The 15719-nt window shown below is 47.2% G+C and overlaps 4 protein-coding genes across 4 annotated transcripts; all 4 read right to left on the minus strand.

The window, feature by feature from the left end:
• Nucleotides 1–1909: 1909 nt before the first annotated feature.
• Nucleotides 1910–5479, minus strand: TEOVI_000703600 (Protein of unknown function, putative; the record flags this gene model as incomplete). Its single annotated transcript, XM_067220668.1, has 1 exon — nt 1910–5479. The coding sequence occupies one exon, from the start codon at nt 5477–5479 to the stop codon at nt 1910–1912; it is 3570 nt and encodes a 1189-aa protein (XP_067076769.1).
• Nucleotides 5480–6840: 1361 nt separating this feature from the next.
• TEOVI_000703700 (uncharacterized protein) lies at nt 6841–7488 on the minus strand (the record flags this gene model as incomplete). Its single annotated transcript, XM_067220669.1, has 1 exon — nt 6841–7488. The coding sequence occupies one exon, from the start codon at nt 7486–7488 to the stop codon at nt 6841–6843; it is 648 nt and encodes a 215-aa protein (XP_067076770.1).
• A 990-nt stretch (nt 7489–8478) lies between these two features.
• On the minus strand, nt 8479–9552 carry TEOVI_000703800 (uncharacterized protein; the record flags this gene model as incomplete). The annotated part of the gene is made up of 1 exon (XM_067220670.1): nt 8479–9552. One exon carries the CDS (start codon nt 9550–9552, stop codon nt 8479–8481), a length of 1074 nt encoding a protein of 357 aa, XP_067076771.1.
• Nucleotides 9553–10776: 1224 nt separating this feature from the next.
• On the minus strand, nt 10777–14538 carry TEOVI_000703900 (protein kinase, putative; the record flags this gene model as incomplete). The annotated part of the gene is made up of 1 exon (XM_067220671.1): nt 10777–14538. The coding sequence occupies one exon, from the start codon at nt 14536–14538 to the stop codon at nt 10777–10779; it is 3762 nt and encodes a 1253-aa protein (XP_067076772.1).
• Between the last annotated feature and the right edge of the window lie 1181 nt (nt 14539–15719).

Consider the following 15719-nt stretch of genomic DNA (forward strand, 5'->3'; position numbering starts at 1 on the left):
AAAGAAATGTTCACACAAAAGTTCTTGCTATTACCAACCCTTCTGGTACCGTTGTATTGATACTTTTATTTGCTCACCAGTTTGTTTCCACTTCCCTTATTATTTAGTTTCAGTTCCCACCTTTCCACTTTCCCACATGTAACTCATGTATTTCCCAAGCGAAGGCAGAGGGAGCACAAACACAAACAATGGAAACCGATGTGAGACGTGGCGACATAGTTTTTTTTTCTTGAAAAGTTTGTCGTCTGCGAAAACAAATGAGGAACAATGGCAAACATAAGTAGGAGAGAACAGCAGCTGTAAACTGCACACATAAAGTATCATATATATATATATATATATATATATATATACGTACATGAAACCGACAGTTGTTTTGTGCCTGCGTTGTTGGATACACCATAATTGAAGGGGGAACAACAAAAAAAAACACCAGAAAGAACGGCAAGAAGGAGTGCAAGTAAGTAAGCAGAGCACAATATAGAAATTTCGTTTCAGTTGATGAAGTGCGTAATCGACAAGTTCGCATTGCATTTCCCCACTCCACCATCATCACTATTTGAAAGAACAACAACAACAAAAAATGCAATATGTTATTAATTTCATATCCAACCTCATATAAACGCTTACACCCAAATTATTCCCTCTTTTTCTTTTTTTTAAAAAAAAACTTTCTCCCTTCTATGTTCTCGTTTTAATTTTATTAGCAGGAAAAGTTACCTGTTTCTCTGCCCTCCAACTCTTTCTTTTTCTGTTATTGCTGCTTCTAGTTAGTGACGGCTATTGGTAGATTTCTGTTTCTTTGATTCACGCATTACTCAGACACCGGCGAGTGGGGTGAACACAATTAGATACAAACGGCAATAACAAAAAGAAACGTGAAAAAAAAACATAAAACAGCATAAATCTAATCCAGTGAATAAGCAAATGACATGAAACGAAAGAAACATTCACGGAATGGAAAAGGAATATTTGGGTCGTGAAACAGAAAGAAAGAAAGGCGTCAAATACAAGAAAAAAAAAAAGAATCACGGTGTGATATTTTCCCCCCCCTTATATTTGTTTTCTTATTACTTTATCACGGAGAACAAAAACAGTAAAAAAAAGGAGAGAGAGAGAAAGAGAGGACAAAAACACATTATTAAACGAAATTAAATTCCCCTAAATACAGACACACACACACACACACACATATATATACATATATATGTATACTTACCTATAGAACAGTTTTGTAAACGATTTTCCCTCTTTTTTTCCTTCGAAAAAAAAAAGTCCCAGCTGTTATGTAAAAGCTATAACTGTGTGGAGGGGGGAAGGGGAGTGTTTTGTGCTTTAGAAGTTCTGAAAAAGTTAAAATAATCATTTCTTAACCTCCATTTGGGCCCTCACTTCCTCCCACTATACTTCGGGAAAGATGAAGAAAAATTGTACATTTCAGTTGGGATAACAGCAGGAAAAAAGTAGTTGTGAAAATACACAGAGATACAATCCCAAACGAACAAACAAAATAATTACGCTGAAGAAAATAGAAAAAAAAAACAGTGTACATCATAAGTAATGAAAATAATCAGGCACACGATCAGAGCATACCTGGCAATGAATTGTGCCCCATACAAGTTTTCACACTCTACGCGCACTAACACACAAAACACACGTAAGCGCAGGCGCATACACAGAAATACATATAAACGTATCTACAGATATGTACGTATATGGATTTATTCATCTGATACGGGCACAAAATAAACATTTGCGCTTACTTACCTATATGTGGTCGACTCATAGAGAGGTTAAAGTTCGGTGTCACACCCCCTTCTCCCCTTCAACCACACCCGCATCCTCCTCAGATCCGATGTGATACACATACACATTTTAAATACACCCACGTAAACGAACATGTGAAACTTTACTTCTTTGGTGTTGCAACACTTTTTTTCTTTCGGTTCTTCATAGCCCTTCCCAAATCCGTATCTGCAGCTTCTTGAAATACACCGGAGAGCAGTTGATGTGCAAGATTCAGTCCGCGCTGGGTATTCTTGTTATACTCCTGTCGGTGTTGTTGCTCCCGTTCTTGCAAGCAAACCATATTTTGCTCAAACTGCATGTGCCTTTTCCTGATTTCTTTTGTCAACCCTTCAAACTGAAGTGGCCGAGGATGCGTCTCAGAGGCTGGGATTAGCGTCATGCGTATGGGTTTTTTCGAACTTTCAATAAGGGTCATTGGTGTCCGCTTTGTTGCTTCACCGTTCTCAATGTACCGGGGCGTGACAGCCCCACTAGAAAATGCGTCAGTTAACTGCTTAGATGCCCCTGGTGAGGCAGTTCTATTATCGAACTGAGTACCGGACGGAAAGCAGCGGGGGCTCGGTTGTGCCGATGTTTTCACTTTGGAAGCATCTACACCCCCTAAGTTTGAAAGTACAGAAGGATGCAGCCGATGCCTCGCGTAGTGAAGGAACAGCGGCGAGCTTAAAGGAAGTGGTACCTTTACAGTTCTGTCACGGGTGCTGCGGGTATTGGTCGTAATGGTGGCGGGTAATATGCCCACCGCCGAATTCTCGTCGTGTTCCACAAGCGTAAAAGTCGGTTTCTCCTCTAATGTGTCATCTAAAGGGGGAAGTGGCACATGCGCAATACTCGCGGCTGAGTGTGCTTCAATGTAATTTCTCACCTTTGCGAGTGCAGCATCAAGGGGGAAACTACATATCACAGAGTCGCGGACAGCAGTGTCATTGCCACTCTGATTGTTATTCCCGCTTGTATTTTGCTTGCCAGCACCTACTGAAAACGAGACCGAAGCCCTGCTCTTTCCGTTGGGAAATATCTGTGGTAGAACATTGTTTCCCTCATTGCCGTTATGCTTTGTCTGGCCCCCCAATGAGTTTTGCCTAATTTTTTTCCCTGTCTTCCCCTTCGTGTCATCATTTAGAGACTCGGTAACCACACCGGTACCGAGTTTTACGCTCTTATTCGTGCCAAGTGGGGCGTCCGCACCTGTCTCTGTGAAGCAAACGGACTTTCCACCTTTTTTGTTGCAGTTGCCTTCGGGGCATTCCTGCTTTGGCGCTTCCGTCAACCGGTCGTGCATGGAGGTCGTGCGCTGCTCAAGTTTCTGAACAAGAAAATTGACGTGCTTAGCGTACTTTTTGAACTCCAGCACTATCCTGTGATATCCGTTTACCACTTCTACATCAACATCATCAAACGAGTCATCACCAAGAAATTCAAGCTGCTCATCCTCTGCTGCGGACCCTGCTGCGGTGGACTGCTCGCCATCATTTGAACCCCCACGAGGTGAGGAGGGACCGGTGCTGTTGGCCGCGTTCGGATCGCTGTCAAGAGGTCTACTCCCTCGTTTGATAGGAGGGAGCCCGTTGAAATCTGCCCCGCTTCCACGCGACTGGTGGTCAAAAGAGGGCTGCGCTCCCCCTTTCCTTTGCCGCGGTGTCGGCCACCCAGAGGAACGCACATAGGTTGCCACCAGACCACTGCACCAGTAGTAAAATATACGGTAAATATTCACACGCATGACGGCGTTGAGAAGACCTGCTAAGAAGTCGTTTGGAAAACAGTGAACCAGAGCGTAGTATGTTACGTGAGGCACGATAATCATATAAGCTGAGAAGACATTATCCTTCTCTGACCGCAGCCGTTCAAAGGACTCACCAAATAGCATGGCAAGTCGGTGAAAGCAGCGTTCTGCAAGATTCCTCAGTTCGCACACTTCAACGTGAGCAACGGTGAATGTGTCTATGGCATTTGCCAACCGCAACGTCATCACCTTCACGCCGTCGTGCATCGGGCTCTTCGTGTCGTCAGTTGCACCTGCCTTACCACCATCATCCTCCCTATCAGCACGATTCAGTTGTAACGGATCGAGCGTTGGGTGAGTTGTGTCCGTGCAGCTCTTCATAGTGTCCGCATTCTCATTGGCTTCTTCAGCGTCACCAAACACGAAGGAGGAAGCAATATTAAATATATTGCTACTACATGGTTCAGGTGCTGACAGCATCGCTATAATATCCTCCAGAACCAAGGCTCTTGTTTCTGCCTTCCTCTCGCTACTAATGTTCCTCCCAGTACAGGCATTTCTCAGACGTCTGGTAACAATCTGCTCAAGCACCGATAAAGGTGGTAGATCAGACATATAGCGAGGAAACATGGTGCGAAAGACGTGTTCCAGGTTAACATAGCGGTCGATAAGAACTCGTTCAGAGGAGGCGCGACGTGCGTGTGCTACAATATACCAAAAGAACAAGTATATAATCTCATGGCTCTCTGAAAAGTTCTTCAGGAAGTTCGTGATTCCCACACTTGTTGTCTTTACTCTTTGCTCTCCACGCTCCAGTAAAAGCACCTTTTCAATGGCCTCACTCACGGGCAGAGAACTGGGAAATGAGCAACTATCTCCCAGTTTTCCTGTTGTTTCATCAAAGGATGGAAGTGTTACGGAGTATATGGACGGGGCATCCTTCTTTGTTTGTCGCTTCTGCGTTTCCCGCAGCATCATATGTTTCATAACCGTGACGTCCATTGGCATGTCGTCTGGAACCCCAAGTTCCTCATTTTCGGCCTCACGCATTCTCAGTGAAGTAACAGAGACCCTTCTACCAACCTTTAGCTCCTCCATAGACGGTTTACAGGTTTGGCAATCATTCGTGCCAGGCCGACTAGTTTCTGGAGTGCGTCGAATAACCACACGCTTTCCACATGATTTCAAACGGGCCGCGGGCGGTGGATTGGAGCCGTCTTTCGGAGAATGCGGGGCGCCCTTGCGTGGGGTGGTGCAACAACTGCTATTTGCCAACGAAGGTTGACTAAAGGGATTTTCATCACCGTTAGTAAGGTTGCTTTCAGTCCCATCTGTACATGGCACTGCCTCCTCTTCATTTAGCATATCAATGGCAGTGCTAAATCTTTGGCAAAGATTCACTCGCACATCGGGTGTTTCATCCTCCTGTTTTAACATCGACGAACGAATGCAGGGTCTCCCCATGTTCCCAGAGATATTGGGGAAAGTGTCTGGAGCTTCGGAACTGTCATCCGACCCCTCAGAACCAGGAGCTTCATTTGAGGAATTAAATCTTGCACTTCCGCAAAACTTAGCGCCACCGCCCGGAGGCCCTAGCCCAGTTGTCCCCTTGTTTGTACCGATGGGCGCAGTAGTTGGTGTGTGGTCGGGCTTTAATCTAATGCTTGGTAACCGTCCAGATGTGGATTGCGGTGCAACACATGCCGGAGATTTCCGGTCGGGTTGCTGAGTGCCGCCTCCGAGTGGAAGACAACCTGACACTAATGACTCACATTTCGCAAGAAGCGAGTTATACTGTTTAGTTTGTTTTCTCTCCTCCCCCTTCTTGCCGAGCAGAGATGAGGTAATATTGGGTGGGTCCACACGCGGCAAGGTGGGAAAGGACGTCATCCTCTCTCCTGGCTCACTGCGCTTCGCATTACCCCGCACTCCTGTGATTTGCATATACGGTCGCCTGCTGCAGTGCTATATTATCACGCCGTTTTGCCCGTGCTGTTCCTGCAACTGCCGTGTGGTTGAGGAAACCAGTGTGAAGTGGGATGTTTCCCCTCTTTAACGATCGTCGTTCACCGCACTTAAACCCCCGTGACCCACGCCGTGGACGCGAATCTCCCAAATCCCTCCCCTTCCTTTCCCTACCGTCGAAACTTTCAGTGGAGAGAAGCAGTGATGGTGCAGCGCAGCACTGTCCCCTTCCACACGTCAACGGGTGAGCGCCGCCTAAACTACGTATCACCTACGGGAAAAGGATGTAGAGAAGACGCAACAAGAGAGAAGGCAACATGCAATCTTTTTTTCTGTACGCCTACACACAGACATATATATTTATATAAGCATATACTGGTGTGTCCGTGCAGCGAACGAATGTTTGTATATGTGCCCGCGTTCTTCTCTAGCCCAACTGCCGATGAAAAATCACTTTATGTAATGCCTCTCTCATCTGCCGTTACTATTGTGTGTTTTTCTCACTTAATCCGTTCCCTCTCTCCACGGTCCCGCAACCGGCGGCAAACGTATCTGGGGGAAGAATTTCAATACTGTAGGTAGGATGGTAGGAAGCAAGTAAAAAAATAAAAAAAGAAAGTCGAAACACAAGCGAGACATGTGCGTGCACCAGATGCAGTAACCTCACTTCCCCCCCTGCAATAGGCAAATTCCAGCTCTACATGGAAACACACTCAGTCTGCGGGTTAAACATCGACTACTTTTCACGATATTTGGGGCCCCAGCACATTTCTTCACACATGTGACTCAAAACACTAACCTCCAAATGCGGTGGCCAAGATATTTTTTCTGCTATCACCAACATCTGCACTTGCTAATCATTTACACCGACAACATCCCTGCAAAGCCCACGAGTGCATTCTTCCCCGTGACCTACAACTGCGTCATTTCTTTTATTTTTTGTCAACCATGTTGTGCTGTCGCTGTTTGGAACCCTTTACAAGTCTCATCAATCCAGTCGTATTTTTTCACTGTTTACTCAACCCCACACTGGGAAAGAAGATGCAGAAGTCAGTAAGGTTTGTGCGCCCCTCAAATATATATATATATATATCCTTCAGTGAATGCCACTGCGCGTGCTAAATTCTAAAACTACTGCCCCACGAAAAGGGCGGCACAAACTACTGCTAAAATTATACGTAACTATAGGACCTGCCATCTCCTCCACGTACCAGAAACTCAACACACACTTCACTAATCAGAGGCGGTTCACCGATTCCTAAGCGTGAAATCATTTTGCTAGCTACCACACTACACCCAGAAACAGCAACGCAGATTTTCCATTCTCGTGGCCCAGTCGATTAGTTCGCGCTCGTCATGTGCCGCCACTCCGATTCATCCTGGTATTGCATAGGAATCTTCCAGCTCGTTTGCGCCCCATCGCGTTTGGTCAATGGTTTCCAATTCCAAAATCTCTCATATTTTGCGTGCTTCTCTCTAATCTCAGGCCGAATCCACTGGTCCAAGTAAATGTCGTCCTCCTCCAGCGTGGGAACGTTGGGTTGATCAAGCACAACGCTACGAAAGTGAGTCCACCCCGGCTCCGTTCCCATGGCGCGGTAGCACCCCCAAAGTGTGTACCAGGAGTAAATAAACATGAGACTCCATGCCATCCAAAAGGTGGGTTTCGTGGACATATTCAACCGCATACCGTAGCGACTTGCCATTTCGTCCATTGTACTTTCCCACGACTCCTCAGTCATGCGAATACTTTCCTCACGCGTATAGGGATATTTTGGGTCGAATACTTCTTTGGGGTACTCAAACCACTCAATATGCGGGTTAAAGTCCATGGGCGTGATGGGTTCATTGTGTTGTATTGCCGGGGGGTGCGGTCGGTTCCCGCCAAAACTTGATAAGTCCTTCGAACCGGTGGATGAGTGCCGTGACGACGTACGCGAGGCAACAACTGTAGCAGAGGGTGATATTGCAACAGCTCTGCGTAACATTTTACGTCCCCTACTCGTGTGTAATGTTAGCGTGTATCTGGTTACGGGTGATAGAGAGGGGGGATGCCGCTACTTGTATGGTTTCCTCTACAACCTGCTAATTATCCCCAACCACGACAAGAAACGAAAAAAAGAAAACTTTGTACAGAGGAGTGCACTCCGTTGTTCATAGAATATTTAGCATTGTTTAAAAATAGCAACAGTTTCTTCCCGAACAGCGAATTTATCACTAACAAAGTCGGACACTTCCCTTTCATTATGTTCGCAGCATCTTCTGCAATTCGCATCGAGGACAACTGCATTCGAAGGTACAAGACAAGAATGAAACAGCAAAACTTCAATGACGAATTGAACACAACACAAAACTTTACTCCAGAAATCGAATGAAAACTAACTAATACCATTGCTGAACGGATTTAATTTGTGATCTGCTGGATGGCCAAGACGATGTCCTTTGGTGTGTAAACTGAAGATACCAACAAACTGTGAAAAAACAACCTTCTACATGGAGTGGTACACAACACGTCTAGGAGAAGGAACAGCGCAAGTCCTTCCAGGTTGTTACTTGTATAAAACCACAAGCACATGTCCACACGCACGCGGTAAGGGTAACGAGATATGACGGCTAATAAAACACGAGGAAACATAACCGCACCACACCCAAGGTGGAGCTGCAAACTAAAGAGACGAGTTTGCTTGACGGTAAGATATCGCTCCATCCTTCTCATTCCCCACACATACGCGATAGCAATGTAGTGGCCTCGTCAGACAACCGTCTGAGGAAAAACAAATAAAAATGAAGCAAGCGTATAAAATTAGTCAGTAGAACATCGTCATCATCAAAATCTGCACAAAAAAATGAAACTCAGGTAGTGTGGTAGAAAAGCAGGGAAAATAATGGCGTCACCACTCAAAAAAAAAATTATTTGTTAAATAGGTCTATTTAACCTCTAGTTATGTGACCAGTCCGCGGGAGGGATAAAGTTCATTTCATGCAAGTGACAGGAAACCCAAAAGACCTGCTGCATCTCGCTTTAAACATGCCGCAACTGCCATGTTTCTTAGAGATTCTAATCTTTCAATTGCTACGTAGTTTTGCTGAATAGCGGATGCGTAAATGGAAGGGCAAGTGGAACACTCACTGGCCGCTGAGCCGCTGCCGCGCAGGTTTTCTGACGTATGAGGTTCACATGTCAAACCATCGCTACCATGCTGAAAAGTCGTCTCGCCACCCGCAAGTTTCCGGCTATTGAGTTCTTTCATCACGCCCTCGAGTACGTTTAGAAGTCCTGGGGCGGCTTCCACACCATCACACGTGATATTGAGCAGCGACTGAGCATCTCTTTCCTCCGATGTTTGGCCCTCCTGGAGAAGTTTCCCATCATTGCTATCTGAGTTCTTGAACACACCCTTCCCATTGCTTCTGCCGCCATACGACGCCGTACCGGCGTTCACACCTGCCGCCGCCTCCATATCACGTGTAAAGGTTGCACCCGAAGTTTCCTCCCCACGGGGGCGCTTCCTCGATAATAAAGCGTCTGCTCCTTCTTCATTTATAACATTTTTGTCAACTCTAGTCCCCAGAAACGAATGCACTCGTCTCTCGAGTTCGCTCGCCTCTAAACCACGCTTGAAGGCTGCATCCCTGATCCAGCGCCACATCTTTAACTCTTCTACAAATGCATCTCCTTCTAACCATGCGCAAGCCGTCATGTTTCCCACTCCTGTAGGAACAAGTCGGCTACCCTCATTGCCACTGCCGCCGGAGTCTGTTGATGCCGGAGATGAGCTAAGTGACTGCACAAGAGAGAGCACTCGCTTCGCATTAAGTAACCGTGTCATAGAGGTGGGATTGTCGCAGAATTGAATGTCATGGAGAGATACGACAGGTCCACCGTCTTCTTCATTTTCACCTGCGTGGTTGTTGAAAATGGCGTGAAGGAGCACTGCAACGTCTTTTGCCGCAATATCTGTGAAAGAGCTGTATTCACTCCGTAGAATGCTTGCCGCCCAGCGCAGAATTGCAGAGCGGGCGAAAATGTTATCCTCCTGTGGATCCGTCATGTTTCCTCGTAGTGTGCGTACTTCTCTCTCCTATTTACGTGATAATATTTGAGAAAGAAAGAAAAAAGCGAGGGAATTCTGCCGTGTATCCCCTTGCTTTCCTCACCGCAAGGCATCATTATTGTGCACGAAAAAAAAAAGAAGAGAAGAAGAAATCACAAGAGGATGGAATATGAAACAACTGAGCGAGGCCCTCTTCCCTTCCTTAAGGGCACTCTGCTCTTCATGCTGATCATCAAAAGATCCCCTTCTTCACTTATGCTAAAACGCTTCACTTCGAACCGCAAGTGGTAAAAAAACCTACTTAAGAAAAGAGGTGTGCAAACAAGTGTATCGCTCTTACAATGGTAAAATGATAATCATCTTTCTGAATGCCAGTCGCATAGCTTTCATTCACTTGTTCTATTATTCACAAAGTAGTCCGCTACCAGCGTGCACAACGTCTAAAACTGGTACTGGACGATATTAGAAATAAATCCTCATCTTTGTCCAATGATGCTGGAACCACCACCCAAGTAAGCGTCAACGAAACCAATACAAAATATTAAATGCATTCTTGGAGTAGGAAAAAACCAGTGACAGACACTGACCGCTCAGAGCAAACTACTTACAGGGGGTCATAAAGGAGTAAATCACTTCCCTGAGGGGTGTTTCTAAAGCGAAAAGAGGGGAAACATTTATAACATTAATTTATCTGCCAAACAATCACCGACCGAACAATTTTTGTCACTCGTCAAAACTAGTTTGATAAACATGGACGACAAACCTGAATAAAACATTTATCCCACTCGCTAACAATTGTTTAACATGCAAAAAAAAAAAGGGTCCCTGATTTCCTGTATTAAAGAAAAGGTGGGAGCCCACAACACAAGTGCCCCAAATATATCCTCCCCTTAATCAGGAAAAGCAAAAGGGGTATACAGCATACTAAAGAAGAAGGCGAAAAAAAAACTATTTTGGTACTGGCCCTCTCCCTGAGCCATATTTTGCGTCTACCTATGAGTCACATAGTATGCGAGATCATCATATTCTGCAAAACACCAACAAAGACGAATGCACCAAAAATTGTTCTCACCAAAACTACCAACCAAAAATAGAAGCGAAATCACGAGGCACAAAGACTGACCCTTTTTGCACATGATATCCCCCACATGAGCAAAACTGGTAGGATACGAACCACAAAAAATTACAAATGATGCAGAGGAGAACGTATATGAAAGAGCTTCATGCATCAACGGCAACAACGCCACCAACACGTTGAAGAAGGAAGACCGCATCCCTCCGCTGTGCGGGGTCGATTCTGAGGCACGAAGAAACTACTAACTGTATTGTCGGGTCTGCATCCTCTGGAGGTGGTACAGGTTCCAAAAGACCTTCACGCAGCGACTCCATTAGCGCCTCGTGGTCCGAAAGCACCGCAAGTAACTCGTTACGTGACCGGCTGATTTGTGCATTAGCTGTCCACCGCCATGGGAAGTCGTCGTTCAACATCTCTATAACAAGCAACCCAAGGGCATACATATCTGTCATCCACGACTGGGGTTTGCCACGAGCTTCCTCTGGACTGACACAATAAGTCATTTGATGCTTGAGTAAAGGTGCAGCATCAAGCAGAACCCCAGTCAATCGGCAATGGCCCCCCACACAAGTGACAACTGTTTCAGGACACAGGCAACCCTGAACAAGGCCACGCTCGTGGAGACAGGCGAGTCCTCGCAACAGAGAGGTGACGTGCCGCTTCACCGTGGCGGCGGGTAGCTTCCGGCCATATCGCACTTTAAGATCACGAAGCGTACCACCGGGGACGTACTCCCAAACAAGCAAGACGCCGTGAGGGGGGACATGACAATACGACAAGCATTGCACAAGGCTGACACTTTCCCCAACCTGAAGCACTTTATCCAGTGCAACGTCCAATTCCTCACGCGTCAAGCGTTCTCCAAGTTCTGTTAGAGGGTAAAGCTTCAGCAAAGCAAGTACCCCAGTGGCAGACATTCCCATGTACGCTACGCCTACAGAGTTGGCACCCTCATGAATGGGGTCGATTGAGCGCTGCCAACTGTTCCCATGACAGTCCTCGAGAAAACGAGGTATCTCACCATTCAGTGTCGAAGCTGCATTCTCCCCCACGAAGACCGACGGAGTCCGCGGGGAGCCACCGTCACACGGTGACGAGCTTCCACCAGAGGTTTTTCCAGTACCACTCAGCAGCGGCGGCGAAGATATCAGGCTCGTTGCGCTGCTGTTCAGGCTATCAGGGACGATAAGTAATTGATTAACAAACGGTGTGCGGTCTCTTCTCCCAACACGCGCAGCACACTCATCACGAAGACGTTGGGGTTGCAATGACATAAACGAAGGTGATTCCCCCGATAAGGTCACCGACCCCACGGAAATGGCCTTGTCCAGCAATCGTAGTGCAGAGACGTAGTTGCCACGCACCATCATATCGTACGCCTCGTTGTAGTGGCCCTCAAACTCATTCCATGTCGGCTGCCCAGCATCCCCGGAAAGTACCTCATACAACGTTACGCAAACACCGTCTTCGCCTTCCAGAAAAACAGACCTAAATGGTAACAAACGGAAGTGGCCACGCACCAGCAGTGCTGTCTCTTCTGTGACCGCTGCCGCGACTCCCACAGATTGAAGGGCATCACCAACCCGCCGGTAGATATTGCGGCACAGAAGCACATAGCGACTTCGTCCACCTCCGCTAACGATGCCACTCGGAAATGCACCGGACTCCACAATCACGCGATAAGCACCAGAAACTTCGCTCCGCGCCATCAGCTTCGTGGCCACTTGACGCGCGAACTCAACGGCCCTCGTCGCCTCAGCAGCGAATTCGCGGTCCATCGACTGCACACCAAAACTCACAATGCAGTAGTCTGGGCGCTGCACCTCGAAGCACCCACCGCAGGCTGCAGCAGCACTGACAACTATCTGCATCATCAGCTCCACAACGGCGTCGCTGGGGTTGCGCGTTCTACCGGGCGTATAGTAAACGTAGGCGACGCTGCAGGCGACAGGCTTCAGTTCCTCACCATATCGACGTGGTGACGAGGCTGCCTCAGGATCAGATGCGCATGCGTCCTTGCTCCTTGACACGCTCGCTGCCGCACCACTTAAATCAAAAGCACGGTCTGGCATGTATGTCCGCACCGCATTCAGGCGTCGGCGGAGCACACTACACACACCGTGGAGCTCACAAACCTCTCTCAGTGCAATCACTTTTTGCTTCTCTTCATCAGAAGATTTGACTAGCCCGGCCCTCAGCTTTTCCTCCGTACTTCGGAGCGGGCGGTGAAGGCAAAGCTCCACAAAATAGTAACAAGCGGCTATCACAATGAGGTACATTACAAAGCTAGAAAGGCCAGCAATGCCCCCGTAGGTGGCAATCGGGCCCAGGTAATAGCTGGGGTTCGTGACAACTACAACAACCATTTCAACCCCGCTGCCAGTGACAATGTGATGTGCACTGGCCACCGCAGCCAACCCGCCGTACATGAACCACGACCTCTGGTTCTTGCCTCGCGCGGCCTCTTGCAAGTCGAGGTATCGGATAGCTTTGCTCATCAGCGGGTCAGAGACGTCGTCAGGGCTTAGGAACCGTATTGGTTCACCCATGAAAGCGGATTTCCACTCATCGCTCACATTCGCAAGCGGTTGGCCCCAGTTGTTCGCAAACACGTAGAATTGGCCGCTTTCGTTGTTGGGATCCACAAGCATGACGCGGACACCGCTGTCAGACGCCTTGTGCCACCTCACACTAATTTTTCCTGTGTGCATTCCCACGTAAATGTACCCTACACCAACTGTTCCATCGTCCTCTCTCTCGAAGAAAGGATAGACGTACGCTGCATAAGTGGGTGGGAACCGCGGGCGAACCCAGTACTCAGACGGTTTCATCTCTCGACCTTCTCGCACTGACTCGTTCCATATCCGCACAACGGAATCAAAGTGAAAGCGTTCCGTGTATTCAGTAATCGTTAATCCAGAGGTAGTGGACTCATACCGTTTCAGTGGCTGCTGGTACTCCATCGTTACAGGGTCCATATAGTAGAAGTCTTTCATTATCCCTCCCTCACTCACGTGACCATAATACTGGCCAGGATTACTCTTTGAGGCGATACACAGGGCGGCTTGTTTCTTCGTCAACGAGAATGCACCGATAGATGCTATCATGCGCCTTTTATCTACGTCACGAAGAGTAACGCACAGGCTAGAGACCATTCCACCCTTTAATGGCATTGCATGATCCATTACGGGATTCGAAAAAGTATTGTTCGAGAAATACATGCTCCCTATCCCCTTCGCCATTCGTGTCATACGCAGGAAGGGAGTGAACCCCGAAAGGGTGACATAGTTGACTTCGACAACATCATGCAGGGACCCCATCACCGCCACAGAGGCCCGCGCCCATGGGGCGATTGCAAGTGCTATAGAGATAGCGTACACACAAGTCATGATAACAATCAGGGGGAACAGCACCCAGCAGCGCAGCGACACTCCCCTTGTGGGATTCGTGGTGGTTTGGTTCGAAACACGAGGCACTTCCTCCTCCATTGATCCTACCACTGATGCAGAACGGGAGTTGGCAGGATGTGTGACAACCTGCAACCCACGTCCAGTGTTGCAGTGAGTGTTGGGAGAATGATGGTCATATTTCATTGCATAGCCACCTCCAGGGCGTGGTGACCAGGGACCGATACCACCAAAACCAGGTAAGTGAACCCCTCCCCCATGATGCCCCACAGCGGCCCCAACCAGCCCCGAGGACGGTAGCGGCTTCGCGTCGCTGCTAAACGGATGTTCGGTGCTCCTCGCGGTATTACGGACAATCTCCGGTGCCGTTTCTCTACCATTACACTCCCTTGATGAGCGTGGCGCTGCATTTCCTACGTTAAACCCGTCCCGCTTCGAGTGGTTGTTTTCCTTCTCGGTAGTGAAGGAGTGACTATCCCCGAGGGAAGAAACATTGCGCATTATCAGTGCTACCTCGGCCTACAAACTAAAAGAGTGTCCGCACGTTTATTTCTTCACTACACTCGACCAACCACTATATCACTTAAATTACGAAAAAAAAAAAGAAAGAAAACGTGTTGAGTAAGTGGCAGGAACGTGCTTATCCCCTCGCGCTGGTAAGGAAGTTACTCACTTTGTGCTGCTGTTCGTTACTTTATTCACCTCGTTTTTTCATATGCTTTTAGTACACCTCTAATGATACTTGTGTTTGCTTGCCTCCACAGACTCGTTGTGCATATATAATAAGTTCCGTGCCCAAGGTGATGAAGATTGCATTCTCTGGGGTATTATTCACGTTGATACGGTCATCAATAAATTTTATTTGTTGGTACAGATGACGCTTTGCTGTTAAGCATACCGGTGTTGGTTAGGCAGACACCAACTTTGGGATGAGGTTCAGCACGGCATGCTGTGGTTGAAAAAATACCCACTCATCCCCGTTATTTAGTTGTGTTAACTTTCCAGCCCGCGATAACACACTCCCGCAAAAAAACTTGCGGGGTAGAGAGGCACTATAGATGCTTCAAAAACATATGGTGAAGAGAACGATTATGCAAGATAAAATTAGCAGCGGTATAGCCCGATGGTACGGCATACCGCTTACAATGTTCCTGTTCTTGCATGATTATGCGAAGATACGTACAAGAGTAAGCAGTTAACTGAGTGACGTACAATGGGTTTATTCGACAGCAACTTGAGACAGATGTTTTCGACCTTCGGTCGCTCGCTCCCGCAAGTGGTGTACCTTTTGTGGACAGAGTAGTCAGCGTCGTACCTACCCCACTTTCAAAGGGAGAAAATAGTAGTGGAAACGAAACGATAAACAAACATGGTTTTGTAAATTTTGCACAAAAAGTAAACCCGATCATCGAAAACGTTTTAAAGTTAAGGATTTAGCTTACAATAAGAAAGCGGCGAAAGCATCTCTAACCCGCCTCCCGCGCGAAGTGGAGAGGGTTGTCACTGGGTGGGTTTTCAAAACTTACCTCCCTCATCATTGCGTGTGTGATGATATAAAAGAGAAAACATAAAGATTATAAAACTGTGGTAAGATATCACCGTTTCTTTCAGAAGCTCACACATTGTCAGTGGCATTGAACAAAAACAAAAGGGTTAAAGCGAAACTTTAAAAAAAAAAGAGG

Source organism: Trypanosoma equiperdum, assembly GCF_001457755.1.
Source record: "Trypanosoma equiperdum strain OVI genome assembly, contig: ctg_1192, whole genome shotgun sequence".
Lineage (NCBI taxonomy): Eukaryota > Euglenozoa > Kinetoplastea > Trypanosomatida > Trypanosomatidae > Trypanosoma > Trypanosoma equiperdum.